General features: G+C 49.0%; 3 protein-coding genes across 3 annotated transcripts; all 3 read left to right on the top strand.

Annotated features, from left to right (window-relative positions):
- Positions 1-1,181: 1,181 nt before the first annotated feature.
- On the top strand, positions 1,182-3,494 carry LOC120698201 (protein SULFUR DEFICIENCY-INDUCED 1-like). The gene is made up of 4 exons (XM_039981727.1): positions 1,182-1,450; positions 2,248-2,460; positions 2,546-2,701; positions 2,820-3,494. Exons 1-4 carry the CDS (start codon positions 1,328-1,330, stop codon positions 3,222-3,224), a joined length of 897 nt encoding a protein of 298 aa, XP_039837661.1. The 5' UTR covers positions 1,182-1,327; the 3' UTR covers positions 3,225-3,494.
- Positions 3,495-7,547: 4,053 nt separating this feature from the next.
- On the top strand, positions 7,548-24,639 carry LOC120698200 (protein RNA-directed DNA methylation 3-like). The gene is made up of 21 exons (XM_039981726.1): positions 7,548-7,880; positions 8,885-9,129; positions 9,213-9,368; positions 9,726-9,884; positions 9,985-10,068; positions 10,519-10,586; positions 10,698-11,075; positions 11,151-11,199; positions 11,275-11,427; positions 11,774-11,929; positions 17,815-17,872; positions 17,971-18,129; positions 18,196-18,232; positions 18,392-18,450; positions 18,738-18,789; positions 20,123-20,172; positions 20,921-22,384; positions 22,836-22,880; positions 23,019-23,123; positions 23,219-23,269; positions 23,388-24,639. The coding sequence occupies exons 1-21, from the start codon at positions 7,628-7,630 to the stop codon at positions 24,461-24,463; spliced, it is 4,857 nt and encodes a 1,618-aa protein (XP_039837660.1). The 5' UTR covers positions 7,548-7,627; the 3' UTR covers positions 24,464-24,639.
- Positions 24,640-25,669: 1,030 nt separating this feature from the next.
- Positions 25,670-26,906, top strand: LOC120700699 (GDSL esterase/lipase At5g45910-like; the record flags this gene model as incomplete). Its single annotated transcript, XM_039984940.1, has 4 exons — positions 25,670-25,919; positions 26,032-26,180; positions 26,298-26,571; positions 26,674-26,906. Coding segments are annotated over 4 exons (906 nt in total), but the record flags the coding sequence as incomplete, so codon positions are not given.
- Positions 26,907-27,982: the final 1,076 nt, after the last annotated feature.

The raw sequence follows: 27,982 nt of genomic DNA, 5'->3' as shown, positions 1-27,982 counted from the left end.
ATGATTTTATGAGACAAGATAACAGTAGTGAGGTCCCATTTGGATCAAGTATTAATGCTGGGTGAAAGTCAATCCAAATGGGAATGCCAATAGGGTGGGCTAAATTTTACTCAAGTTTTTTTTAAAAAATAGCATGTATAAGGTTTTAGCATGTATAGCTGTGCTAAAACCTGTCCCAAAACCTAAAAATAGCCTACTGAACCCCAAAAAGCACGAGCCCGACCCATTACAAGTGCATTGACTAGGCTTGGGCCTAAAGACTTACCTCCACTATGGGCACCCGCATATTTTGTTGGGCTCCCTAGTTGTCCAGGACGCGATGGAATTTACCCGGCCCACCAACGCCAACGACCGAGACCGTGACCAAGAGGAGCCCATCAACATTCGACAATCGACACCAAGGAACATGCTAATTATCTCTACTTTTTTTTACCCCTATAAAAGCAAGTGGTTAGAGAAATCTACTGTAGGTTTTTTTTTGAACAAATGACAGGAGCGCTGCCCATTCAAGACTATTGTAGATTTATGAAGGCTGCAAATCTTAGTATCATTTCTTTAAAAAAAAAAAAAGAATCGTAGTAACACAATTGGAAGTGTTCAATGCTCATGTGAGGCTCCTGCGATGAAAGATTCCCTCCTCTCGTCCTATCCGTCGCAACCCAAGGCTTGTTTGATTAGTGTTATGCTACTCACGCTACAAAAAAATTTTATATGCATGGAGTACTAAACAAAGTTTATTTGAAAAAAAAATTCGGATGGACATAACTTTTCGCGACGAATCTAATGACGGCAATTAATCGATGATTGGCTACAGTAATACTACAGTAACCAACCTCGAATTGTGTGGTCAAATACCTCATTAGATTCGTCTCGCGAAATAGCGTAAGACTGTAAAATTAGTTTTGTAAACTAATTTTATTTAATACCCGTTATTATTAGTCAAAATTTGTGCAACGCCCTAACACACACAAATCAAACGGGGCCCAACCCAGCCAAAGCCCCTCCCACCCTTTCAAGGCGCCGCGAGCACACGTCACTGCACCCGGCTCGGGTCCGGACGCGTCACCCACCACCCGCCTTGCGCCAGCGGGATGGGCGCCGTGTCCCCATCCGACCCCCCGCCCCGGAACCTGGACGCCCTCCCGTCCAGGTTCGCTCCACCCTCTCGTCGTCTTCCTCAGGCCCCCCTCTTTCTTCGTTACCCCCCAGATCCCGCAAACCGCGAAAACAAAACCGCCTAACCGTGAGGCTCCGATCGTTCTCATCGCCCAGACGCCCACCTTCCCTCCCCTCTCGCCAAGCCGGCTTCCGTCTAGACTGCTCCGCCATGGGTTCTTCCAAGAGGAGAGGTGGTGGCGGTGGTGTTGGCGGGGAGAAGAAGGATCTCTTCCATGTCGTCCACAAGGTGCCCGCCGGCGACAGCCCGTACGTCAGAGCCAAGCACCTCCAGGTTTCCATCTTTCTCTCATCGTCCCAAATCCCCCTGACCTTTCTCCAGTAGATTGTGACAATACTGAATTGGCAAAAAGCAAATTAGCAACAGTAGCTTATTATGTATGCATATGTGCTTCAGCGTCCAGTTGTATATGTGCATCAAATCAAGCATCTTTGTGTAAAGATAAATCAAAGCGTCCTTTCATCGTATTTGGGCGCCTCCAATTGCTCACCTAGCCATTTCACCTTTGCACCGGGCGCTGGTTTTGATTTTGACGTAAACCACTCCATGCATTAGTAGGTCTTTTCTGGAGAATCCTAAAAGTAAAGATTTTGATGCCTTTTATTTTTTCAATTGAAACTAGATTTCGTGTGTTTTCAACTTCGGTTGGCAAGATTTCCTTTGCCTTGATATGGATATTGATTGTGAGTTTGTGACTGTCCTTATTCGAACTGTTTTTGAGGAAATCTACGGCAACCCTGGGGTTGCGTGAACTTTATTGCATTAAGCTTATTCGAACTGTACTTTTAGCCTTTCAGATGTACTGTTCACTGAATATCTGAATCATTTCTATGCACTATGTTGGGCTCGGGGCACATGGTTACCAGAAATGGAGAGAGATCCAACTGGCACGGCGAATGAATCGCTGATCCAATAAATGATGTGCTTCAAACTCGATTAGTATCTAATAATTACTTATAACACTTGATTACACACAGGTTAATTTATGATTACTAGTGCGAGAGATTTTGTTGTAAATCTTTCATCTTGACTGCTAATTTGGGCACAATGACTTTCCTTGCATGAATCAGCTTGTGGAGAAGCAGCCAGATTTGGCGATCGTGTGGTTCTGGAAGGCCATCAACTCTGGCGACAGGGTGGACAGTGCCCTGAAGGACATGGCTGTGGTGATGAAGCAGCAGGATCGCTCCGAGGAGGCGATCGAGGCCATCAGATCCTTCAGGCATCTCTGCTCCAAGCAGGCTCAAGAGTCCCTTGACAACCTTCTCATAGATCTGTATAAGGTAGTTCAGTTTTTTTGCTTCTTCACATCTTGCACAAGCGCTGAAGGGTTCCTGCACTCTAACCTGATGCCATCATATATTTCAGAAGTGCGGAAAAGTTGAGGAACAAATTGAGCTACTGAAACAGAAACTGAAGATGATATACCTCGGTGAGGCCTTCAACGGGAAGGCGACTAAGAAAGCACGATCCCATGGCAAGAAGTTCCAGGTCTCAATCCAACAGGAGACATCTCGTATTCTGGTATGGGTCACAACTGCTCTTGCTAGTTGCTACTCCTACTGTCCATAATTTGTTCACCAATGAAATTCTCAGTTACATTCAGTGTACTGAAATATTCCCTGGTATATATGCATCCCAGGGCAACCTTGGCTGGGCTTACATGCAGCAGAACAACTATGAAGCCGCTGAATTGGTGTACCGCAAGGCACAAACTATTGAGCCTGATGCCAACAGGGCGTGCAACCTTGGGCTGTGTCTGATTAAGCTGGGCAGGCATGGGGAGGCAAGACAAACACTCGAGGACGTTCTGCTACACAGAATCTATGGTTCGGATGATGAAAAGGTGGTTGCCCGTGCGGAGCAGCTTCTGCACGAGCTCAACCTATTCAACTGTGTTTCCTCGCCATTTGATGTTGGCCAAAGCGTCCATGAAGAGATCATGGAGAGACTAGACCTTGTGATGAACGAATGGACACCGTTCAGGTCAAGGAGGCTGCCTGTATTTGAGGAGATCGCCACTTTCAGGGACCAAATAGCTTGTTGATAGATTGTTCTGCATGTTTTTTTTAATCTTTAACGTGTTAATGTCGCCCTAGAAGTTTTTTTGTGCACATGTGTGCTGCAAGCCTGTGGTTGTGAGAAATAGAGATCAGATAGGATCATATAGCTGGGGTTGATGCAAAGCGTTCCCTCCACGAGTAGCGTGGTTTTTCTTCATGTTGTAATTGTGTGGTTCATGTTGTGAAACTGTACATGAAGGATGCACAATGTCAATGTGGTTGTTGTGAGCTGATCGCTTCATGACTTGTTGGAACGAGAAAGCCACACCCGCAACACTGAATCAGAAATGCATGCAGAAACAAAGTACAGCATACACCACACAGTCCACTAGTAAGGAACATATTGTTCACACAGAAACATTTACACAAAGTGAAACTCAAGAGCTAGTATAAAGAATCTCCAAGATCATTCCTGGACACAATTCATCACAATCTTCAAAAAAGAAAATGGCATACCTTTCTGACATTTTTTGTCCATCTACCGCTAGTCTGTTTCAAGCTAATTACACATCCGTAACAGTGTCGAGCACTAGAGAACGAAGCCAAGATGAGGGCTTCCCTAAGTGACTGAAATTTCAGAGCACAAGAATGTTCAGTTTCAGTTATGAACAACTCTAGATACTGCTCCCTACACACTACAAAAATGTTCAGTTCAGGTTATGCCGAACTGTCGAATTACTCCCCATCCTTCTTACAGTGATACCAGGTCACGTCCCTATGGCCACCGAAGATCATTTGCCGCTGCAATTACAGGTGATAAACAATGTTATTAGTATTGGTTCCACTAATGCCTAGTACATGTTTAGAAACCAAACACGAACAGAAGATTTGGCAAGTGCCTACACCAAGATCTTCAGTAGTGGTGGTACCTCTTGATGGCACCAAGACCAGGACAAACTCCATCTCGTTGTTGCCGGGCGGCAGGTCCAGGACGACGGGGAACAGCCTCGGTGCGTCGCCGCCGCTCCGGCGGCAGATGACGAAGTCCTTGTACTTGGTCTCCTGTTGCAGCCTGCGCCGCAGCGCGGCGAGGCTCTGCTCGTAGAACGTGAAGTACCTCCAGGTGCCCTCGTCGAAGTCGTCCACGCCGCCGTCCTCCCTGGCCGTGTTGTGGAAGATGGTGCGCCGCGCCGGCATGTGCAGGGGCTCCCCGATCGATGGCGGCTCCTCAAGCTTGGTTTTCGATTCCTGCAAACCGTTACGACTTTAAAGCCATTTCAAGATCCTTTCAAGATCGCCGATCTGAAACAAGTTACTGTTCTTTCAAAAAAAAAAAGAAACAAGTTACTGATCAACGACTCCGATTCAGCAGGACGCGACTCAATCCGAAAAGAAACGACAAGAACAGTAACATTTTGCCCAAGAAATTTACATGCTTCAATTCCTCAAGAACCAAGAAGTTAGCATTCTTCTTACTCCAAGAAACTAATTGGACGAATCAGCTGGTAATTACGCAGGAAATCAATCTTAGCAACTCAACAAGATGAATTCGTCTTCAAGATCAAGAAAGAATGAAGCAAGCAATCAGAAACCGCGGTTTTGTTCGAATACCTTGGCGGAGTATAATCTGACGAAGGTGCTGGACGCGGTGTCCAACGTCGCGGCGGCGGCCGCCTCTAGCCGAGCGTCGCAGGACTGGGCGCGGCAGGGCGACGGCGGCGCCGCCTGCTCCGCCGGGACGACCTCGACCGCCCACGTGCTCTCCTCCGGTCCGACCTCGAAGTCGAGGGTGACGGAGTTGTCCCGCGGCGTCTCCCCGAAGCTGGCGCGGAGGAGGCGGCCGAGCGGGCCGGAAAGCGTGAGGCACCCGGCGCCGCGGCCCTCTGTAACCAGCTGCCGCGATAACTGTTAATATCTTCTGCACGTTGAGTAGTAAATCACACCTGCTAAATAACTCTCTTGTATTTTCGTCCTCGCTTCGCACAAAAAGTTACAACCGGAGTTATTTACCTTACCTGGGTCTGGTATTTAAATTGGTCAGGGTTCGCTTCCAGCATGGAACTAATTCCCGACGCTACAGCAGCTCGCGAATTTTAGCCCGGCCCACCCAGTCCGTGGGCTGTTACACCCTCCTCCCGGCGCGGCGTCCAGAGGAAGGCGCTGTCGTCGGGCGTGGACGGCATGCCCTGCACGACCCTACAGCTGGCCATGGCCGGGTCGAGCGCCGCGGCGGCGCCGAGGTAGAGCCCGCGCTGGCACTGGAGGCGGACGTACTCGTCGCCGGCGAGCTCCACGGCCCAGACGGTGCCGCGTGAGTTGCGGCGGTAGCCGTGGGAGACGGCCTCCGCGTCGTCGGCGGCGCAGAGGTACGTGCCGAGGTGGCTCTTGAGCCGCACCAAGCGCGCGTTCTTGAAGAACTCCATTGCTGCGTGCGGAGGGCCGATCAAGAATCCAAGAACTGGTTCTTGATTTGGTGTGGCGGTGCGGGAAGGGAAGGGGAACGCGGTGGAGTGGAGGTTTTGTTTAGGCGGGCGGGACGAACCGAGGCGGTTGGGGAATTTTGGTCGAAAACCCAACGTCCCGGCGTTGCATTTTGGTCTGGGCCGTCGTGTGTATGATCGACCGCTAGGATTTCAGCCAAAAAAAATAAGCCTATGTGTTTTAACATGGTATAAAAGAAAACGTTTTTGGACGGGAAACAAATAAAAAGAAGATAGAGCGACGTGTGTATTGCAGTAACTCGAAAGAAGATAGAGCGACCGTGGCATACTTCACTTCGTAAAATCATTTTTCCTATTTTGTTGAGAGGAATTCTTTTTCATTTTCTAGATAATTTTTTCTTGATAGAAATTATGAGACAATTGTCATTGTTAGCATTTCTCACCCTCCTAACTCTAGATATAGTAGTCGAGAGGCGGAGTGACCGCTAATCAATAGTGCATAATGCCGCTTTTGTCCCGGTTTTAAACCCTCTTTTTATTCTGATTTCGGAACCGGAACTACGAGCCCGGGATCAAATACTCGGATCTTAAGTCCCGGTTTTCACACTCGGGACGGTTGGTGCCTCCAACTAGAACTAAAGCTCCCCGCCGCCCCCTAGCCGTTGGACCCGGCCTTCATTTTCTTTTGTTCCCGGGTCGATGGCCGGGTTTAATAGGTAGAACCAAAGACCATTTTCTGTAGTAGTGAATGGTATTTGTGTCCATTGTTGGAATTTTCTTTTTTTTTCAAAAAAAATATTTGCCTCACTCACTTTTGTTACTTAGTTTGATGTGGCTACAAGCTAAAGCTACTTGCTTACATTATTTGAATATATATATCAATCGAATAGCTTGTACCTACTGCTGCCGGCCCTTGTGTACTTATCATTAATTAATCATGTTACCAAAAGTTGCAACACATTAAAAATATTAGGGTCAACTGCATAAATGCCCTTTTTTGTTAGACTTTACATGTTTACTCCTGTTTTTAATACAAACCATCAATCTACCCCTATTTTGTGAAGGGAAACTAAAGTGGTAACGGATGGCTGAAAAGACAAATATACCCTTGGCTTGGATGACCCCATATTCAGCATGAATTAGCACATCCGAGCTTATTAATGCAATATATGAAGCAAATAGCATCATATATTTCAAGTAAATGGCAGAATATGATATTTTGCAACCATCGCACAGTGCAAATCAAATGTGCATGTTCATATTACATTATGCATCGTATTGTGAACATACTGAGTTGCATCGTATTGGGAGACGAGATGTTTTGGATATGGCAAGGCCAAAAACATCATATGCTACCTCTTCTATTTCTTAAATTTATTTGATACTGAGTTTATAGTGGCTAAAAACGGGTTCGGCTCATGGCGGGCGTTGAGAAATGAGGGTAGGTGAATGACTCAAACTAGAAGAAATAGGGGTAAATATGCAAAGTTCAATAAAGAAAGGCAAACATGCTGTTGGAGTTCAGAACGAGGGCAGTTACAAAAATATTACCGTGTTAGAGATTTAAAACCATCGGAAATGAAATTATCTGGTTAGTGGTGAGTCTGCAATAATCCTATCAGACAAAAAGGCATTTCTTCACCATTTAATATTTTCCAATCTCTCGCCCTGTCGCCCAAGCCCAAGAATTACAGTGTGATTAGGGTCCAGCCCGTTTCGGTTCAACTCGCTCTCGCTCCCACCTATCGAAATCGCACCCTTAAAACGACGAAAATTCTCTCCCGACCCAATTCACACCGCACATGTTACACACAAAACCTGACATTTCTCACCCGTTCGCAGCACCGAAAAGAAATTTCATATCACTCGAGGTGGCATCTGCAAAGTGCAAACGCCGCTCATCGGAGAGGGAAGGTCGCCTGGCCGTAGTGGTTAAAGGCCCCCTCCACTTCCTCGGGCAGGTCGCGTCTCTTCCATCCCCCACTCCACTCGCTGCTGCCTTCGCCATGGCGGTGAAGGGGAAGGGCAAGCAGGTGGCCGCCGAATCCCCTGGCCCTGGAGCCGGCGCATCCGGGTCCGGCGGGAAGCGGCGGAAGGGCTCCGGCGACGCGGGGGCGGGGCCCTCGTCGTCCTCTGCGGCGAAGCGCCGCCGCCGCGTCGGAGTTCTCCAGTTCGTGGACGACGCGGCCGGCGTCGACGACGACTACGAGGAGGAAGATGTGCTCGAGTCCGAGGAAGAGGCCTCCGACCACGATGACGGTGAGTACGGATTCGGCGCGGTCCGAAGCGTGGCTAGCGTCGTGCGTGGGGGTGTGGATCGGTCTGGGGTTTTTCTTCTGTGCAATGTGGAGTACTGGGTCGATTATTTGGGGATATATTTTTTCCACCTTCTCTGTTACCTAGGTTTGATTTGTGTCGATTTTGTGTGTGTGTGTGTGGGGTGGGTGGGGGGTGTTCCCCTTCACGACAGGAACAGTTCGAGTACTGTAGAATTTCACATATTATCCAAAATTTGTACGAGGGCCAAACAATCCTTGGCTAATAGAAATACTAATTCGATGGTTTTGTGAGTCCGTTAGGGAACGTGGATGCCTTTGCTAGTTTCTGGCTCGGAAGTTTACCCTTCAGGCTTCAGCAAAGTGTGGCGAACTGACCTTTGCTACCCAAAAGTTCTGTTTTTATGTGGTTACAATGCATCTCTGCAATTATGAAATGCATTAGTGTGACATACTAGCATTCAGAACATTAGTAATTTTTGCCATAACACATTTTGCACAAAATGGATTGCTCCTGTATGTGATTTTCCTGTTTTAAATCAACAAAAATATCTTTTATTTTTACTTTTTTTTGACAAAAGAAGTCAAGAATAAACAAATATGCAACAATCAGAACTATTTCATCGATGAACTCTTTTGCTTTGTTTTACTTGTAGTTCATATAAGATTATGAGTTGATTGTTGTTTTGCCTGTTCCACTTTTGCTGTTTTATGTTTGTATCTGAAATTTTAAATTAACCTAATGCTTGGGAAAAAAAGGCTATGTTGTTGTTGTTGTTGTTGTTGCTGAAGTAATGTTTTTAGCAATTATCTGGGTGTTCTAGGTTCATGTCTTCTCTAAGCACTATTGCAAAATGTCAATTTTATCCCATACTCTTTGTGCACAATTTTAAGGTTAGTTTTTTCAAATAAAAAAGCTTATCTGAAGGTTTGATTGTTAGGATTCGGTATCTTCTGCTTATGTGATCTTGTTTATGGAAACTGCAGGTTTCTCTACTGGCGGGGAACATGTACAAAATCTCAGTCACATAAGAACTGAAAGGTCACACCCTCTTCCTTTACAAGTAAAGGAAGAGGAGCTTAGTGGCGATGAACTTGAGGAATTCATCATGAATCGATACAGTAATGGTGTGAAATATGCTGCTGATCGTAGCTATTCTAGGGAAGATGATGACATTTTCCCCATGGATGGTGCACTCAAAGAGCCTACTATTTGGAGGGTTAAATGCATGGTTTGTGATTAACAAAAACTTGACTTGACATTCCTGAACTAGCACTTGTTGGCTAGATGCTGATTTGTTTAACTGCTTTCCAGGTTGGGCGTGAGCGCCAAATGGCTTTCTGCTTCATGCAAAAGTTTGTTGATCTGCAAAAAATTGGTACCAAAGTGCCAATTATCACAGCATTTGCACTTGATCATGTAAGAGGGTTTGTTTTTGTTGAAGCGGAGAAGGCCTGTGATGTTACAGAGGTACACAGTTTTTTCCTTTTACCGCAAGAGGAAAAAATGCATTCGTGTTGGCAATGACATGCCGGGTGACATGTACTGTTTTGTGGAATATAAGGTGTAACTTCCAATTTGTGAAACGCAGATAGATTTTGCATGTGGCATCTACCAGCTTTGTTTTTCTCTGTCTTCATTTCCCATGCACGCCAATTTTACTAATTCATACCTTGGAAGTTTGCGAAAAAGAACTTTTTAATGAATCTGTAAAACTGTTTATAGTAGTCAGCAAAATCTTTTATTTCCTTTTTTATGTCTCTCTATATATGCTTGTATTTTGTCCGTCAAATGATTCGTGGGCCACATCTGCATCTCTTATTACAGGCATGCAAAGGGTTTTGTAGCGTGTATTCTAGCAGAATTACTTCTGTTCCTGCAGCTGAAGTTCCTAGCTTGTTATCCAGCCGTACAAAACCATTTGAAATCTCCCGTGGTACATGGGTCCGCATGAAGAATGGTAACTATAAAGGTGATCTAGCACAGGTATGGTATAATTTGTTTGTGGCTTCTCTTTCTATTGGCATCTTCTCTCTAAATATTTTCTATCTTCTTCATTCTTACACTACTGTTTACCTGTGACTAGGTTGTTAGCGTGGATAATGGACGGAAAAGAGTGCTGATAAAAATCATACCCAGAGTCGACCTCCATGCTATTTCGAAAAAATATGTAAAGCTCTTATGCTTGGCAGTAGAATGCCTGTGTTTTGAACTGAATTCTTTCTTTATTCATCCAAACTATCAAATTTCTTGTGTTCCTGGTCATGATTAAGTAGGATGTATATTTGAGTATCATAGGGCTTTTGCGCCAATCTGTGTGCCACATCTTTGTTGTGGAAACTAGGTACACCAGTATTGGTGTGATCTACAGTTGATATAACTATGTCTGAAATTCTGTGGCATGTTGCCTGTTTCCATTCTGTTTACTGAATGTATAATACCTTGACTGACCAGCTAACTGTATCCCCACTGGTTTGTCAGCCTACAGTATCGTTTGGCTCCCATGTGCTTGTGAATAAAAAATTGTTGTCATCTTACTCCTTTCAGGCTCTCACAATTCTATTTTGCTAACAGCCTGATTGCTGAATGCTTAACTTATGTTACATTTTGGTCTTCGCAGGGTGGTGCAATTTCGTTAAAAGAAGCAGCAGTTCCTGCTCCACGATTAATCAGCTCTCAAGAGCTAGAGTAATGATTTCCATTCTACATCCGATGTTTCCTTGTCCTGCATGGGATAAATTTCTTTACTGTTTTTAACTAGCCTTTGACATTGTTTCCATAATCTCACTTGTCATGTAGGTTATTCAGGCCTCATATTGAAATGAAGCGTGATCGTCCGACTGGCGAAGTTTTTGAAGTACTTGATGGTTTGATGTTCAAAGATGGTTTTCTATATAAAAGGGTTTCACTAAGTTCATTGATTTACTGGGGTATACAACCAACAGAGACTGAACTTCTGAAATTCTCCTCTAGTCCAATCAATAGAACTTCTGCTGATGACTTGGATTGGGTCTCCAGCATCTATGGTCCTAAGAAAAGGAACATTCCCGCAGAACGAGATATTAAGTCACCATCATCTTCTAAAATGAAATCTTCCAAAACATCAAAAGCTTCAACTTCTACGGAAAATTTTGATGATAATGATGAATTCAACCTCCATGATCTTGTACTCTTTGGGTGAGGCTGTGTTATATGGTTATAATCATTGTCTACTATCAGATGTCATCCTTATATTTCATTTCCTATGAGCAGGCGAAAAGATTTTGGTGTGATCGTTGCTATTGAGAAAGATGGTTTTAGGGTAATAACCATTTAATGCACACTTCATTTTTACATCCTTGTTTTGGTCTAAGAAGTTTCAGTTCTCTCTTTGTAGATATTAAAGGGTGGTCCTGAAGGATCTGCAGTGACAGTAAAAAAGAACGACATTAAGAAAAGCTGTGTAGACAAAATGTTTACAGCTGTTGATCGTCAGAAGAAGATAGTAGCTATTAATGACACTGTTAACGTTCTGGAAGGCCCATTTCAGGTTAAACCTAACTACCAATCTAACATCAATATGTTTTTTGTCTCATTTTGTGAGCAGCATGGGAATTCATGCCTTTTTCGTTTTTATTTCAAGGGAACAATTCATTTAAAATATTTTTGAAAACTTGGAGTAGATACTTGCACTGAGTATTGCTCGTGGTAGTTTAACATTGTGGATGTACTAGTACTGCTACTAGCCTACTACTGATTTATGATGCATGTCACGGTTACTGCAGTAATGTATAGCGTGCTATTTACTTCCGAAAGATGTGTTTTTGGAGTTATACAAGGATAGGATGTATTTTCCTCCATTTAGCATACATGCTGATAGATTAATATATTTGCAGGGTAAGCAAGGTGTTGTTAAACACTTGTACATGGGCATACTGTTCATTTATAATGAAAGTGAAAGCGAGAATTGTGGTTTTTTCTGTGCTCAATGCGGGTCATGTGAGAATGTGAAGAAACAGAAGGATCTGGGAGGCTCTACTACTGAAAACTTGGTACGAATATATAATGACGGGAATAATTAGTGTATTCCTCCAACCCTAGATGGGTGGGTATATATAGATCCTATACATGGGCCTCTAGATGGGCCTCTATACACATGAGCTCAATATACTCCAACACCCCCCGCAGTCTGAACTACCGGCGTAGCGGTGTTCAAGACTAGACAACAAGAAAGCTAACACCCCCCGCAGTCTGAACAACCGACGCAGCGGTGTTCAAGACTGGACAAGATGAGAGTACAAGTAGAGCACAAAAGAGCTAATACCCCCCGCAGCCACAACTAGCCACCGGCTACGTTGAGGCTGGATCGAAACTCCGAGAAGGTCGACGAGGGCAGCCCCTTCGTGAAGATGTCAGCAAACTGGGAGGTAGTCGGGACATGGAGTACCCGAACATCGCCGATGGCGACTCTGTCGCGCACGAAGTGTGGGTCGATCTCCACGTGCTTCGTTCGCTGATGCTGGACGGGGTTGGTGGAGAGATACACGGCGCTGACATTGTCGCAGTAGACGAGCGTGCTCTTGGCGAGCGGGCTGTGGAGCTCCGCCAAGAGCTGTCGCAGCCAGGACGCCCCCGCCACGCCGTTAGCGACTGCCCGGTACTCCGCCTCGGCACTGGAGCGGGAGACAACTGGCTGCCGCTTGGACGACCAGGAGACTAGGTTGCCGCCCAGGAAGACGGCGTAGCCGGAGGTGGAGCGACGAGTGTCCGGGCAGCCAGCCCAGTCAGCGTCGGTGTAGACCACCAGCTCAGCAGAGGACGAGCGGTGAAGTACCAGGCCGAGGTCCACAGTGCCACGGACGTACCGGAGGAGACGCTTCAGCGCAGCAAGGTGTGACTCCCGGGGATCATGCATGTGGAGACAGACCTGCTGAACAGCGTAGGTGAGGTCCGGCCTGGTGAAGGTGAGGTACTGCAAAGCGCCGGCTAGACTCCGGTAGGCTGTAGGGTCAGCCACCGGATCACCCAGATCAGCAGACAGTTTCGCCTGAGTGTCGACTAGAGTGGAGCAGGGCTTGCAATCAGTCATCCCAGCCCGCTCCAGAATATCGAGGGCGTACTGCCGCTGGTGCAGAAGAAGACCAGATGGGCGAGGCTCAACAGTGATGCCCAAGAAGTGGTGGAGGTGACCCAGATCCTTCATAGCGAACTCCTGCTGCAGAGAGGAGATGACACTCTGAAGCAACTACGGACTGGAAGCTGTGAGCACAATGTCATCGACATATAGCAGCAGATATGCCGTCTCATCCCCACGGTGGTAGATGAAGAGAGACGTGTCGGACTTGGCCTCGGTGAACCCCAGTGTCAGCAAAAACGTGGCGAACCGAGAGTACCAAGCCCGTGGAGCCTGCTTCAGTCCATAGAGAGACTTGTTGAGCCGGCAGACCATATCCGGACGACTCGAGTCCACAAATCCCGCAGGCTGAGAGCAGTAAATAGTCTCTGACAAGGTGCCGTGAAGAAATGCATTCTTCACGTCCAGCTGGTGCATAGCCCAAGTGCGCGAGAGCGCAAGCGAGAGGACTGTGCACACCGTAGCGGGCTTCACGACTGGGCTGAAAGTCTCATCATAGTCCACACCAGGCCGCTGAGTGAATCCCCGGAGAACCCAGCGAGCCTTGTAGCGCTCCAGTGTGCCGTCAGCCCGACGCTTATGCGTCCAGATCCACTTGCCAGTCACCACATTGCAACCAGACGGACGCGGCACGAGGTCCCACGTCTGGTTGGCAACAAGAGCCGCGTACTCCTCTTCCATCGCGCGACGCCAGTGAGGATCCGCCAAGGCATCGCGGACAGAGGAGGGTACCGGAGAGACCCGCGGCTCTCCCTCGGTGGCGGAGAGAGTCGCGGCCTGGGACGCCATCCGCCGAGTCACTATGGGATGGATATGCCGAGGATCCCGATGGATGACCTGCGGGTGGTACACCTCCGGCTCTGCTCGAGAGGGAGCCGGAGGAGGCGGCGGCGACGGCGGCGACGGCTCTGGTGTCGGTGTCGCAGGAGCCTCTGGAGCAGGAGGCGGCGCCGGTGTCGGCGCGGAACGACGCCGGTACACCTGCACCGGCTGAGCGTACCGTTGCGGCGTCGGGTTCGGCGCCGGACGACGCCGGTACACCTGCACCGGCTGAGCGTACCGCTCAGGTGCAGGGGAAGGCACCGGGGCCGCGCGTGGCGCAGCAGAAGACACCGGGTCCGTGTGCGGCACGACCGGAGGCACCGGGGCCGCGCTCGGCGCAGCAGGGATCTCCGGAAGCGGTGCCGGTGCGCCGGGAAAACCTGCAGGAAAAGGACAGACAGGTAACGGTGGCTGAACCACCGGGTCAGTCGGAAACAGAGACGCCAGCTCGGGATCAGAAGAAGGTGTGGAGGAAGTGGAGTAGGGGAAATCCAACTCGTCGAAGACGACGTGTCGGGAGATCAGAACGCGGCGAGAGGTGAGGTCAAAGCATCGGTACCCCTTGTGGTCAAGGGAGTACCCGAGGAACGCACAACGAGTCGAGCGGGGCGCCAGCTTGTGAGAAGCGGTGGCGGAGGTGCTAGGTTAACACGCACACCCGAAGACCCGAAGGTGGTCGTAGCGAGGAGGGGTACCGAAAAGAGCGTGGTGTGGAGTGGGAGCAGGAGAAGCAGTGGACGGAAGGCGATTGAGAAGGTAGGTGGCGGTATGAAGGCTCTCAGCCCAGAAGCGCGGGGGGAGAGAAGCCTGGATCAGAAGGGTGCGCACGACGTCGTTCGTCGTGCGAATCATCCGCTCAGCCTTGCCGTTCTGAGAAGAGGTATACGGACAAGACATACGCAGCTGAACACCCCGAGACAGGAAGAAAGACCGGGAGGTGGAGTTATCGAACTCCTGCCCGTTGTCACACTGGACGGCCTTAACGGTGAGGCCGAACTGAGTGGACACCCAGGCAAAGAAGTGGAGGAGGGTGGGGAAGGTCTCAGACTTGGCGCGCAAAGGGAAAGTCCAAGAGTAATGAGAAAAATCATCAACAATGACCAGATAATATCTATAGCCAGACATGCTGAGTACAGGAGATGTCCACAGGCCACAGTGAATGAGATCAAAAGCATGCGCAGCATGCGAAGAAGAAAAAGAAAACGGAAGTCTAACATGACGACCTAACTGGCACGCATGACAAAGGTGCTCAGCAGGAGCCCTAGTACATGGAATATCGGTACTACGGCGGAGCTGAGCCAAAACGTCACGGCCGGGGTGACCAAGCCGGCGGTGCCAGGTGGTGGGAGAAGGCGTCACGGCAAAAGCAGAAGATGAAGAAGCCGAAGGCGAGGCAGCGGAAACAGGAAGCCGAAGAGTGTAAAGGGGCCCCGGGCTGTCACATCGGAGGAGCGGACGCCGGGAAGCCGAATCCTTCACAGTAAGACCAGAGGAGTCAAATTCGATAGAACAGGAGTTGTCAGCAGTAAACTGGCGAATAGAAAGAAGGTTGTGAACCATTTGAGGAGCAACAAGAACATTGGGAAGACGAGGAGCAGAACCCACGGCGGTGACAGGAAGGCAAGACCCATCACCAACCATGATAGAAGGACAAGATGTGTGTGGGGGTCGGATAGAAGAGAGGATACCAGCATCGGGAGTGGTGTGGAACGAGGCGTCCGAGTCGGCGATCAACTTGGTGCTGGTCGGCGGCGTCAGTCCCATGGTGCTGAAGGACTGCGCCAGAGCGGCCCGGTCCCACCCCCCAGGCCAGGTCGGCTGCTGGGCTGAGCGGGCGGGGTCCAGGACGGCGCGAAGAGTCGAGCAGCGCCAGTGAACATTGCCGCCGGCTGGAGCTGAGGACGAGGCCCTCCTCCAGGACCCTGGAACGGCCACATCGAGATGCGCCCTGACCATGGGTTGCTGAAGGATGGCCAGGGCGTACCTCCAGCGGCAGGGGCAGGAGCGGGAGCCGGAGCCGTTGTCGGCCCGCCCCGACGGCCCCCACCGGTACCGGTGCTCCCAGAAGCAGAGCCACCAGTGCCACCACCACCACCCCGTCGCCGGCGACGTCCACGGCCCCCCTCCTCCGGTCTGCCCGGCGGTAGCAGCACCAAGGAGGGAGGTGGCACGAGCAGCGGAGGAGGCCGGTGGAGTAGTAACGAGCGCGGCGGGGGTGGGCGAGGACGATCCGGGTGCGAGACCCCTGGTGATCTCCTCGAGGGCGAGGTCGTCCTGGACCTGCAGGAAGGTGGGGAAGGGCCTCTGGCGAGCGATCCAGCCCTTCAGGTAGTCGTAGGTGCTGCTCAGTCCCCGTAGGACATTGAGCACCAAGACCCGATCGGACACCGGATCCCCGAGGTCGTGAAGAGCATCGGCCATGCTCTTCATCCGCCGGCAGTACTCACCGACGGAGAGGTCCCCCTGCACGAAGGTGCGGAAGGTGGCGTCGAGCTGGAGGGCGCGGTACTCGGCGTTGCCGAGGAACTGCCCCTCGAGCGCCACCCAAGCCTGCCGCGCGGTGCCGCCGTGGGTCCTGACGAGGTCCTGCAGATCTAGGGAGATGGTCCCGAAGATCCAGGACAGGGCGATGCTGTCGAGGCGCAGCCACGTCACGTCCCGCGCCTCGATCGGCGGGTCGATGAGGACGTGGTCGTCGAGGGCGTAGCGGCGGAGGGTGAGGACCTGGTCCCGCCAGCGACCGTAGGAGGAGGACGCGGGATCGAGGAGGACGGAGACCAGGGCCCTGATGTTCTGGACGCCGGCGGCCTGTAGGTGGAGCTGTGCGACCATGGGGTCGGTCGGGTCGTACCGGGCTCCAGATCCAGCAGGCGGGGCACGGCGGGAGGAGGAGCTGCCGGGCTCGGGGTCGACGGGCAACTGGCCGGAGGAGATGCGGAGAAAGCGCTCCGCCTCGGCGACCTGGAGGACAAGGGCGTCGGCTATTGCACGCTCGCGCTCCCAGGCGAGGGCAGCCACGCGGACCCGCTCCTGGGCCGCCGAAGCCTCGGACTTGGCGGCGAGGAGGGCCGCGGCGAGAGCGGCGTCGGCCTGATGCCCGCGGAGGGCGGCAGCGGAGATCGGCGCGTCCGCGGGCGACATCCCGAGGCCAGGCCACGCGGGATCTGGCGCGGCGGCGGCGGCGGGCAGCCTTCCACGTCGGCGACGGCGGCGCGGTGGCCGGCCTGTGCGGCGGCGGCTGCTGCAGCAGCAGCCCCAGGTGCCTCAGGCAGCAGCAGGGGCGCGTGCGGCCTAGGCTGGGGCGGCGGCTGCAGCTCGGGCGGCCCTGGCGGCGGTGCCTGTGGTCCAGGCGGCCCCGGCGGCGCCTGGATCAGCGGCTCCGCGGCCCCCACTGCTCCCTCCACCTCCGGGCCGGCGCCAGCCGCGGCGGCGGCGGCAGCAGCGGCCGGATCGGGCAGGGGGGCGAGCGCAGCCAGGGCGGCGGCGGCGACTCTGTGCCACGCGACCGGCGGCGCGCGAGCAGGCGGCGGCGGCTGGAGCGCCTGCGGCCGGAGTAGAGTGCTGGGCCCAGGCGGCGGCGGCTGCAGCACCATGGGGAAGCAGGGGCGACGCGTCCACGGCGCCTGCAGCCTGAGCAGAGGAGGAGGAAGGGAGGGGAGGGAAAGAGGAGAGGGAAAGGGAGGAGGAGGCCGGCGGCCGGCCGGCCATGAGCCGGCGGCGGCGGGCACCAGAGAGGAGCCGACGGCTAGAAACAGAGGAGGTGAAAACCTAAACCTAAACCTAAGCTAATGATACCATAATGACGGGAATAATTAGTGTATTCCTCCAACCCTAGATGGGTGGGTATATATAGATCATATACATGGGCCTCTAGATGGGCCTCTATACACATGGGCTCAATATACTCCAACAATATACATTTATCCACTTGTCTTTATCAATGAATTGGAGATATTCTTTGTTTCACTTCGCTTTCTACAGGACAATCCAATTCCCATGTTTGCTGAGCTTTCTTATGAGCAAAATGAGCATCGGGCCCGTAAGTGTTCATTGATTTCTTCTGTAATATTGATTTGTTCTGTAACTGTAATGTTACCTGAATGTATGTTCGCTGTTCTGATTCCCTTCTTAATACAGCTGAGAGGCCTTTCAGGAGCACCAGAGAACAACTTTTCTCTATCGGACAGATGCTGCGCATTAAAAAGGGTCCTTTGAAGGGCTATCTCTGTCGAGTGGTTCGGATATTTCGGAATGATGTGACTGTTAAGCTAGATTCTCTACTGAAGATTGTTACAGGTTGGTAAACTTAGCATATTGTTGGAGCTTTTGTTCGACAATGACCGATTTCTGTGTTGTGTGCAGTACAAGCTGAGTTTCTGTCAGTTCCAGCTAATAGGGGGTAAGCAAACGAACCATGTTTTGTTTATCTTTGCTTTGTTACTTGTGCTGTAATGCAACTGCATCATCATTATGTTGGCTTCTCACTCTATTGTAGTGTAATATCACAATATAATATCACTTTTGTATTAGCTTCTCAATATGTTACATGCCATACCAGGGATAACTTGTCTGGTGCTCCAGATGGCAATTTTGGAAATCAAGATACATCTTTCTTTGGTAAGTGTGAGCTTCATACTTTCATATGTACAGTTGTGAGCTCTATTTGTTAGGATAAGTATCTAAAGTGTAAATGGGGAAATGTTACTATTTCCCCCTAAATATGTGCTGCTCGCCTGCCGAACTATCTACTCCATTGAGGAATGAATAACTTTCTTCTGATGGGATGGGAAACTTCATTTAGGGTGCTCGTATGAGATTAGAGTTATTTGTTCTCTTTACTGCTGGCAATCTGGCATGATGTTGTAGATTTTGGGATTTGTTATTTATATTGATTCTTATTTTAGGTTCGGAAGCAGAGAAAACTTCATGGGACAATGGTTGGCCATCTTTTGGCAGGTTTGTTTTATGCTTTTCACCTTTTGAGCGCACTGTCCAATCTAGTAGTAGTTTGCTGGTTACTCATAATTGCTAAGCTTGGACTTGATTTTGTTATGTTCCCTTTCTTCTACATCTAGAATCCTCTTTTTTCTTTTGGGAGTATCCACTCTGCCCCACCCATGAAATCTAACTGTGGAGGACTTGCTACTGCGCATATGCGAACTATAAAGAAAACCAACGACAAGTTCAATGTACTATTACGTGCTGTGCTAGATGGATTGCTGTTGATATTTTTCTAGAAATGGGCATTGAACATCAAGTTTATTCATTGGAAAACTTAATATTGCACATATCCTTTGTGCTGTTGGTGTATTTTCCTTTTATTGTCTTCTATTAGCAATCTTTTCATATACTTAGCATGACAAGTAACAAATTTTGATCAGAGGGAAGGCCCTATAACATTTTATATCTTTTATGATATTTCTTTTGGTAGATAATCATGAGCTCTGCCATTCATTTCTGAAGAAGAGAAATACACCATCCCAAGGGAGCAGTGGCCTATTTTTGTACAATAGCATCATTTACCTTTTGGAACATTTTGTTCCGCAAAGCACCTGTACAATGCAAAACAACATAATATTGACCATCCTTGATCTTCCTTTGGACTACTATTATCAACCTTGGTCCGCACTCGGATAAAACTACAATTGTGATGCAAAGATAGCTAGCGTGGATTTTCGCAACTAGCGATGCATGAAGAGAGAAGAAATAGGCTGGGCCTCTGTGGTGAGAGGACTAGAGAAGTTGCAATAGCAAATAGAAGCGGTATATTATGATTTATGACAGCCAGTCTTTGATCCATGAGAATGCTGTCATGACTCATGACTTGAATTTGAACCCACACTTACATATTAACATGGTCTCAGCTTATCTCACCATCTTTCTTGTTACGCTAGCTAATCACACCACTTAGGGTGTGATTGGTTTCTTGGTCTATTTCTGACCTGGCTAGGAGTTATGCAGGGCCAGCCCAAGCCAGGCTTATGTAGTATTTTGTGGGTTTGTTTGGTTGGCTGCATATCTTGTCTTGGCCTCCAGAAGGTTTCCTTATGGCCTTTCTGATGTTGTGTATAAGCTATTTTGCTTTTGAACTGCCTGCTATCCCTGTTAGTTTCTTGCTTGTGTCTATTCCAAATTTCTGAAGAGAACAAAGATGCTAAATTCTTCTGATTTGTTTCATTCCTCTTCGCTCATGTAGAGAATCACCTGAAGGCATAGATGCTCTTAACTAATGTTGATTGTTTTGTTTGCACATATCCTTTTATTCACCAAATTGTTTGATGTGCTGCAGTGACTCATGGCAACCCTTTTCAAGTTCCACCTTACCAGTCCAGAATGCAGGTAATAGTTGTGTTATTTCTTTCTGTTGCCATAGGTTGGTGTCTCTTTATTCACCTCTTGGAGCTTCACTGATTCTTGTTTCTTGATCACATTATGTTTTCATTTTATCTTTTTAGGGCAGGGGCATTGATTTATTTAATTTGTTCAAATGCTTGTTTACTTGCAATCTCAAAAGGTGGCTTTAGTTGACTGTGCCACTAGGAGTGGTGTGACATGCCCATTGATTTGCTGAGGGTTGGACTAGCATGGAAGGATAAAGAGGGGCATGACATATTTCTTTTCGGAATGACTTTTACAATCGGTGCATCTCGTATGTGATTTAGAAAAAAATTCCTTTTTTTTTGCAAGGTTGGTTTAGTTGGTTGCCTGCAACTTTTTGAGACATGTGGCTGTTGCATCTTTTCGTATCTGCATGCAGTGTTGAATAGTTTATTATTGCATCTTTTCATTTCTGCATGCAGTGCAGCAGCTGTAGTTTCCTATCTTACACTGGCAGGATAGGTTTCTTGTAAACAACAACAAGAAAGCCTTTAATTCCTATCAAGTTGGGTAGGTCACATTAACCAAAAAAGATGGTGATAGAACACATCACTTGTGATAGCAATATTAGTAAAAGAAACTTAATTTTTTAGGTCGGTTCTGGCATACACGATGGTATTATCCTTTATGTTTATGAAATTGGTTTAGTTCATTCACCAGTGTTTAGGTTTTTACAGTTTTGCTGAGTATGGAATGTTTGCATCTCCAGGTGGAGAATCAGAAAATGATCCATGGAGTAAGAAAAGTTCTGCTGAAGGTGAATCTGATCCATGGGGTAATAAAGTGGCACCTTCTGCTGATGGTGATTCTGATCCATGGGGTAATAAAGTGGCACCTTCTGCTGATGGGGCTTCTGATCCATGGGGTAAGAAAGTGGTGGCTCCTGCTGATGGGGATTCTGATCCATGGGGTAATAAAGTGGCACCTTCTGCTGATGGTGATTCTGATCCATGGGGTAATAAAGTGGCACCTTCTGCTGATGGGGATTCTGATCCATGGGGTAAGAAAGTGGTGGCTCCTGCTCATGGTGATTCTGATGCATGGGGTAAGAAAACAACATCTTCAGCTGTTGGAGTATGGAACACTGGTGCCGCTCAGAAGGAAAGTTCCAGTGACAATGTGTGGGGTAAACAAGCTGGGGTTGGTGGATCTGATGCTGCTGGCAGCTCTTGGGATGGAACGGCAGTCCATAAGGAGAGTGAAAAGAGTGACAACTGGGGAGAGGCTTGCAGGGTTGTGGACATGGTTTCTGGAGCTGATGCAGACCCTTGGGGAAGCAAGGTTAAAGCAGTAGATACAGAAGGAACAGATAGCTGGGAAAAGGCTACACCCCCAGACAATAAGTTGGAGGGCGTCAGTCAAGGATGGGGCCGACCATTGGGCAAGTCAAATGAAGACCGGGGAAAAGATAATATTTCCAAATATGCGGGCAACAACGGGGCATGGGATACTCCTTTGCCTGTCACTGATGATGGTACCTGGGGCGCGGGAGGTTGGGATACTAAGTCTGCTAACTGGAATAAATCATCTGCAGTTGGTGAAGCACAGGAGGAAGGTTGGGGCAAAGGAAAAGGAGCTTCCGACCAAGTTGGTAGTGGTGATTGGGATAAACCGAAATCTTTTGGCAATGATGGTTCATCAAGGTGGAACAAGGGAGAGGAAACTAGGGCAGATGATCAGAATAACAACTGGAGCAAGCCTGGAAACTTCGGCGGTGGACGTGGATTTGGGCGAGGACGGGGTAGAGGTAGGGATCAGGAATCTGGAGTCTTCGATGGCAGAAATGATCAAGGAAGTTGGAAGAGCTCATGGGGTGGTGAGAATGCTGGAAGGACCTCTTGGAGGTCTGATAGCAAGGTAGACAATGAAGTTGGAGATTCTGGTGGATACAGGGTAAGGGGAAGAGGAGGGAGGGGACAATATGGAGGGCGAGGGAGGGGAAGAGACAATGGTTGGAGAAATGGTGATAGAAGCGATTCTGGGTTTGGAAAGGAAAATGACAGTGCTGATGGACAAAATTGGGGAAATAGAGGTTCTTGGGCTGGTGGAGATAATTGGAATGCCACGAATCCACCAAGTAACCAGCCCTGGAGTAGCAGTGGGGGCACAAAGTCATTTGGTGAAAATAAACCTTCCACTTGGAATAGTTCGAAGGATAGCAAACCATCTGTAGGTCAGTAACCTGTCTAATTTCTACCTCTAGTTTCCTGTTCAAAATTTCAAGCGCTATACTATCTCTAAATGGCAAAAGGAACTCGAAATTTCTTGCTTTGCTTATGGGGTGTTTTGTTTGAGGAATGGGGTGAAACATCACCTTCTTGTTCCTGGTGGTTTTTGTTTGGTTTGGGAATGGAATAGGTTGATCCATGATCCATAACCACCTCATCCCTTGGAAGCATATGGTTAGCTTAATAATGAGGACCGGTTCCATCCCACCAAAATTCACGGGATGATCCCATGATGGACCATTCCATTCTAGATGAGGTGATTCCTCAAATCAAACACCCCATTGAAGCTCCGGTTACCCTCAGGCTGAGAGTTGTCAATCTTATAATTGAACAATGCAAATTCTTGTGGTCCATTATATGCTACAGAGCATTTAATCCCCCCTTTCTTGTGTGTAGGTGAACAAGATGATCCTTGGTCAAGCAAGGTGGCTTCTATTGAAGGTGATTAAGAAGCAATCAGAGGCATCCATATTTTCTTGCTATGTTCGGTGTTTAGTGCTGTAGCTTTCTACTGCGCTTCCTTATCCACTTGGTAATTTGGTATCTTACAGGCTTTTTTTTTATGTTTTATACTTGTAGGCAAAGAACACCAGAATGATACTTGGGCTAGCAAGATGACTTCTGGTGCTGAGGATAACACTGGTGGCTGGAACACCAGGGCAAAAGACTCCTGCACTGATGGGGGTAAGTTGGGAATGTTGTGGTGTTGAAGCCAAGCAAATTTCTTATTCTACTCAATTATAGACATACTGCGATCTTATTTGTGCTGTTGGGTGTAGGTGAAGAAAGACGAAATGATCCTTGGGCAAACAAGACTGTTACAATTAAAGGTACTCAAGGGATTAACTACACTGTTTTTATTGGTCATTCTGCTTGACATTTTTATTTGAACAACAGTCATCATTTCAGGGTCTCTAACTAAGGTTATATTATATTTCATTTTTGTAGATAAAGAACATGAAACCGATCCTTGGACAAGCAAGGTGCCTTCTAGTGCGGGTTCTGATGACAACAATTCTAGCTGGAACACTATGGCAAAGGACACTCCATCTGAGTTAAAGGCTGACGATCCCTGGAGTAGTAAGGGGGGTAATGATAACATCAAGAAAACTGATAGCTGGGGTGCTGGCTCCTCAGGTGGGAATCAGGAGTCTTCTTGGAGCAAACCAAATTTCTCTTTAGGAGACCAGGCGTGGAGCAAACCAAGGTTTGGTGATGATAATGGTGGAAGCAGTAGAGGTGGATTTGGACGTGGATATCGAGGCAGAGGGAGAGGAAGGAATTTTGGGGATGGTGGTTCCTCATGGAATGGAGGCAACAATGAATCAGGTGGTGAAAGGTCTGAAGAGCCATGGAGCAGGAGGGATTTTGATGGTGGTAGAGGAAGAGGCCGAGGTCGCTTTGGGCAAGGCGACCGTAGCCAAGGTAGCAGCAACTTTGGGTCTGGAGATGGGGGCAGTTGGGTGTCTGGCAGGGGAAATGGTGACCGTGGTGGTTACAAAAACTGGAACAGTAACAATGAGCAAAGGCCCTTCGGTCAAGGCCGTGGCTGGTCATCCGACTGGAGTGGCAGCAAAGGAAGTGGTGAAGGAGGTCAAGCATTTGTGAAAAGCAAGCCCAGCTGGGGAGCACAAAATACGTCTGGTGGAGATGATCAGGCAGGAAAGAGTGGTGCAAACAACTCCTGGAGTCAGAACAGATCATCTCCCTCTATCCTGGGTCAGCCAAGCAGTGATGCTAACAAGTCTAGCACATGGGGTGCTACTAGTGGTGGAGCTGGAGGCGGAGGTTCCTGGGGAAAGAGCAATGAAGATAGCTGGAATTCCTCAGGAGGAGCCGCAGAGAAGTCTTCATGGGGAGGTGGGTCAGAGGCTCCTCCCAAGAAAGATGATGATCGCTCGTGGGGGCAAGGCGGCGAGGGGAGCGGCAGCCAAGGAGGAGGTGGCGGCAGTTCCTGGGACAAAGCGGCGGGTGATGCGTGGAACGGCAACAAGGGCGGATCCACCGGCAGTGGCGGATGGTAAGCGAGCCACGCAATAAGCTGCGCCCCTTACTGGCGCGACAATGTGAATAGTGCTCCCGTGCGGTCTGAACCTGTGAACCAGATGTTTAGCGTCTGCTGGGGCTCCCTTGCCACCTGCTCTCTCTCTCTCTCTCTCTCTCTCTCCCTCTCTCTCTCCCTCTCTCTCTCTCCCTCTCTCCCTCCCTCCCTCCCTCTTTGAACGGAATTGCTCGAACTGTAAACCATGGCCTAGAACCTTTTCACCTTTCCAGTACTGGCTGGCACGTGGCAGTAACCACCTTGCTCCATCGTGTTTCTGGCCTCCGGCCTTATGAAGTTTATAAAGCTTGTTGCTATATGGTACTCGAAGCTGCCCTGTGAAAATCGTGAGGACGCCATTGCTATTTATGTTTCGTGGATAATGTTTCATGCCCTGTGAAAAAACTTGGACGGAATTCAAAGGCACGTCCGGAAGACCGGAAGTCACAAGCCACGCACGGCGGCGACTCGGCTAGCCAGCAGGCCGGGCGCCGCCGGTTTCGTTCGCGACATGGCCGGGCGGGTGTCCTGCGAGCGTACCCGCTCTGTGCGGCGGCGTGCCGATGGTCAACTCGTGACACGCAACGACGATGCTTCCGGTAACCAAAAAGCTAGAACTTTTAACCGAGATTTTCCATGGATTTTGCTGCAAAACTAGGACTAGCATTAGTAAACCTACGGCTGCCTCGCCTAACAAGCTCCGATGATATCAGCAATGCTCGCAAAAACGAAACGTCGTGCAGTGACTGACTCTAAGAAAATGCATCGGAAGGACCCTTTCAGTTCGGGTGGGCCCGTGACGAGAACGCAATGCGGCTAAACTGCACGAAGGCGGCAAAAGCAGAGTCAGCAGTATGAAGGGAATTCAGAACCTATCACTACGCTCCTGTGTTCCTCTTCATGTCAACGCCAACCGTTTTATCCTGACAGCCTCAATTACAGGAACGCGGCGAGCGAACAAACAGCGATCACCTCCCCCCTCAGTTGCTGACCAAAAGGAGCATTTCTCCACGCCGCTGCAACAAGTGTCAACACACGTATAACTTTCGTCTCCTTCGTCGACCTCCCGCTCAAGTTGCAGCCGCCATGGATCCCCTCATATGCGAAGACGAACGCGACTGTTTGGACACAGATTGTTACAGCAGCCATGGACATACATGTTCGAGTGGAATTCAGTACTAACTACTAACAACACTCTCGTTCATTCCAACGGCCGGTTTCAGCCGAGGAGCTTGGCCTCCCGTTCCTCCCGGCTTCCCTGTCGAACAGCTCCCACATCGCGCAAGGGGTGAACTTCGCCGTCAATGGCGCCACGGCGATCGACGTCGGCTTCTTCGAGAGGAACAGGCTGGTGCAGTTTAAGCTTCTGAACAATTCACTGGATGTGCAGCTGGGTTGGTTCGAGAAGCTAAGGCCGTCTCTTTGCAACACCAACAAAGGTATATAAAATGATCGATTTTTCTAGTGCTTGATCCTTGTTAAAACAAATAAAAAAAATCTAGTGTCTGTCTGTCTGACAGTTACAAATAAAATCGATCGCTGCGGCTGCAGGGTCCCCGGGCTGTTTCAGCAGATCACTCTTCGTCGTCGGGGAGTTTGGCGTCAACGACTACAACTTCATGTGGACGGCCAACAAGAGCCAGCACGAAGTGCGATCGCACGTGCCGAAAGTCGTGAAGACCATTGCCTCCGCCGTGGAGGTCAGAACACTAATTTCTGCTCCGTATTCAACCGTTCCATCATTTCAGTCGTCGTAGCTTACCAATACCAGGTAGTGATCGATCGAGCTTTGCAATGCTTATGCATGTACGGTGCAGAGGCTCATCGGCGACGGCGCGGCGCACATCGTGGTGCCGGGGAACCCGCCGACGGGGTGCCTGCCGGCCATCCTCACCCTCCGGCAGAGCCCCGCCGCGGCCGACTACGACCGCGCCGGCTGCCTCCGCGGCGTCAACGACGTGGCCAGGCACCACAACGCGCTGCTCCGCGCGGCCGTGGGCGGCCTCAGGCTCAGGCACCCGCACGCCAGGATCGTCTTCGCCGACTTCTACAGGCCGGTCTACAGGATCCTCGAGAACCCGGGCCGTTTCGGTGAGCAGCTGGCCTTGCATTGCATCTACTCCTCCATGTTGTTTTCAGCAATCAGCATCGATGTCGAGTTGCCTGAGACAATCCTGCGATGCACGAGTGCAGGCTTCGTCGTCGGCGACGTCCTGAAGGCGTGCTGCGGCGCCGGCGGCGGCGCCTACAACTGGAACGGCAGCGCGGTGTGCGGCATGCCCGGGGTGGCGGCGTGCGGGGACCCGGCGGCGCACGTGAGCTGGGACGGGGCGCACTTCACGGAGGCCGTGAGCCGCTACGTCGCCAAGGGGTGGCTCCACGGGCCCTACGCTGATCCGCCGATACTGAGCGCTGTCCCGCGCTAGCTTTGGATTGGACAAATTGTACACCTATATATCATCAGTTAGTTCCAGCAAGGCTTGCCTTTCGTATTGGAGAGGTGCCTTGGAATTTGGATGATGTAAATGCAGAATAATTCATTTGGATGCAAGCACTCGGAAGCCTTGTATAACAATCAATGTTTTAAATAGCGGACTAAGCCATTTAGCTATCTATGTCCAAAAATAGGTTATAACTGGCTATAGCGATAGCTAAGAGCTAAATTGTACATGACAAAACTTAGCTAAATCTCTCTCAAAAAGCTATAACCAGAGATAGCGGAAGTTATAGCCGGAGATTTAAAACCTTAATAACAATGATATGAAAGCCCAACCGCGCTGAGTATCGGCGGGCACGCGTAAGGGCCGCGGGTACTAATACATATAAAAAGCAAAACAACAAAGGGAGTAGTCGAAAAGAAATGTTTTTTTTATCAAAGGGTAGTTCTACACCCGTAGGGAAGTACATAGCGGCCTTTGTTTAGCGTTCCATTTTGGGCTTACACTCACGACCACACATCTCTATACAAGATTATACGAACAATCTGAACACCAAAATGCATTGGAATCAAAAGTTACTTAAACATAGAACAATCATAGATCTGATAAAAAATTCAAAAACTACAACTTTATCATAGAGCGAATTTTAAAATTCAAAATGCTTTCGCAATTCATTTGCACAAATAGATGACCCGTTGTACCTACAATTTATACACCAAAACGTCTTCAAATCATAAAATGATTAGTACAAAAGTTGCCTAGGATAAATCTACAACTTTACTATATAGCAAAGTTTTTAAAATTCAAAACGTTTTGATAATTCATTCAACATAACATCTTAATTTACTAAAAATATTATATCGTAGCACTATTCTTTTATGGCTTCTCATGCCACCTCCACAATTTTTTTGAATAAGGCTACCTCCACAATAACACATCATATTTTAACATAACCACTACTTTAAAATTATATCGTACCACTATTCTGTTTGTCTGGGCGGATGCTTTGCCGCTGTTGCTCTGGTGGATGCTTAGCCACTATAGGCGGATGTTTTCGGATCCGA

The sequence above is a fragment of the Panicum virgatum genome, chromosome 3K (assembly GCF_016808335.1).
Source record: "Panicum virgatum strain AP13 chromosome 3K, P.virgatum_v5, whole genome shotgun sequence".
NCBI classification, from domain to species: Eukaryota; Viridiplantae; Streptophyta; class Magnoliopsida; order Poales; family Poaceae; genus Panicum; species Panicum virgatum.
This window is presented reverse-complemented; position numbering and strand designations above follow the sequence as displayed.

Excerpts from the sequence above, each read along its gene's own strand:
- LOC120698201 (XM_039981727.1), top strand. The coding sequence starts at position 1,328 with ATGGGTTCTTCCAAGAGGAGAGGTGGTGGCGGTGGTGTTGGCGGGGAG. Across the intron at positions 1,451-2,247 it reads TCAGAGCCAAGCACCTCCAG|CTTGTGGAGAAGCAGCCAGA; the intron begins GTTTCCATCTTT and ends TGCATGAATCAG. Across the intron at positions 2,702-2,819 it reads AGGAGACATCTCGTATTCTG|GGCAACCTTGGCTGGGCTTA; the intron begins GTATGGGTCACA and ends TATGCATCCCAG.
- LOC120698200 (XM_039981726.1), top strand. The coding sequence starts at position 7,628 with ATGGCGGTGAAGGGGAAGGGCAAGCAGGTGGCCGCCGAATCCCCTGGC. Across the intron at positions 7,881-8,884 it reads GGCCTCCGACCACGATGACG|GTTTCTCTACTGGCGGGGAA; the intron begins GTGAGTACGGAT and ends TGGAAACTGCAG. Across the intron at positions 22,881-23,018 it reads CAAGGTGGCTTCTATTGAAG|GCAAAGAACACCAGAATGAT; the intron begins GTGATTAAGAAG and ends TTATACTTGTAG.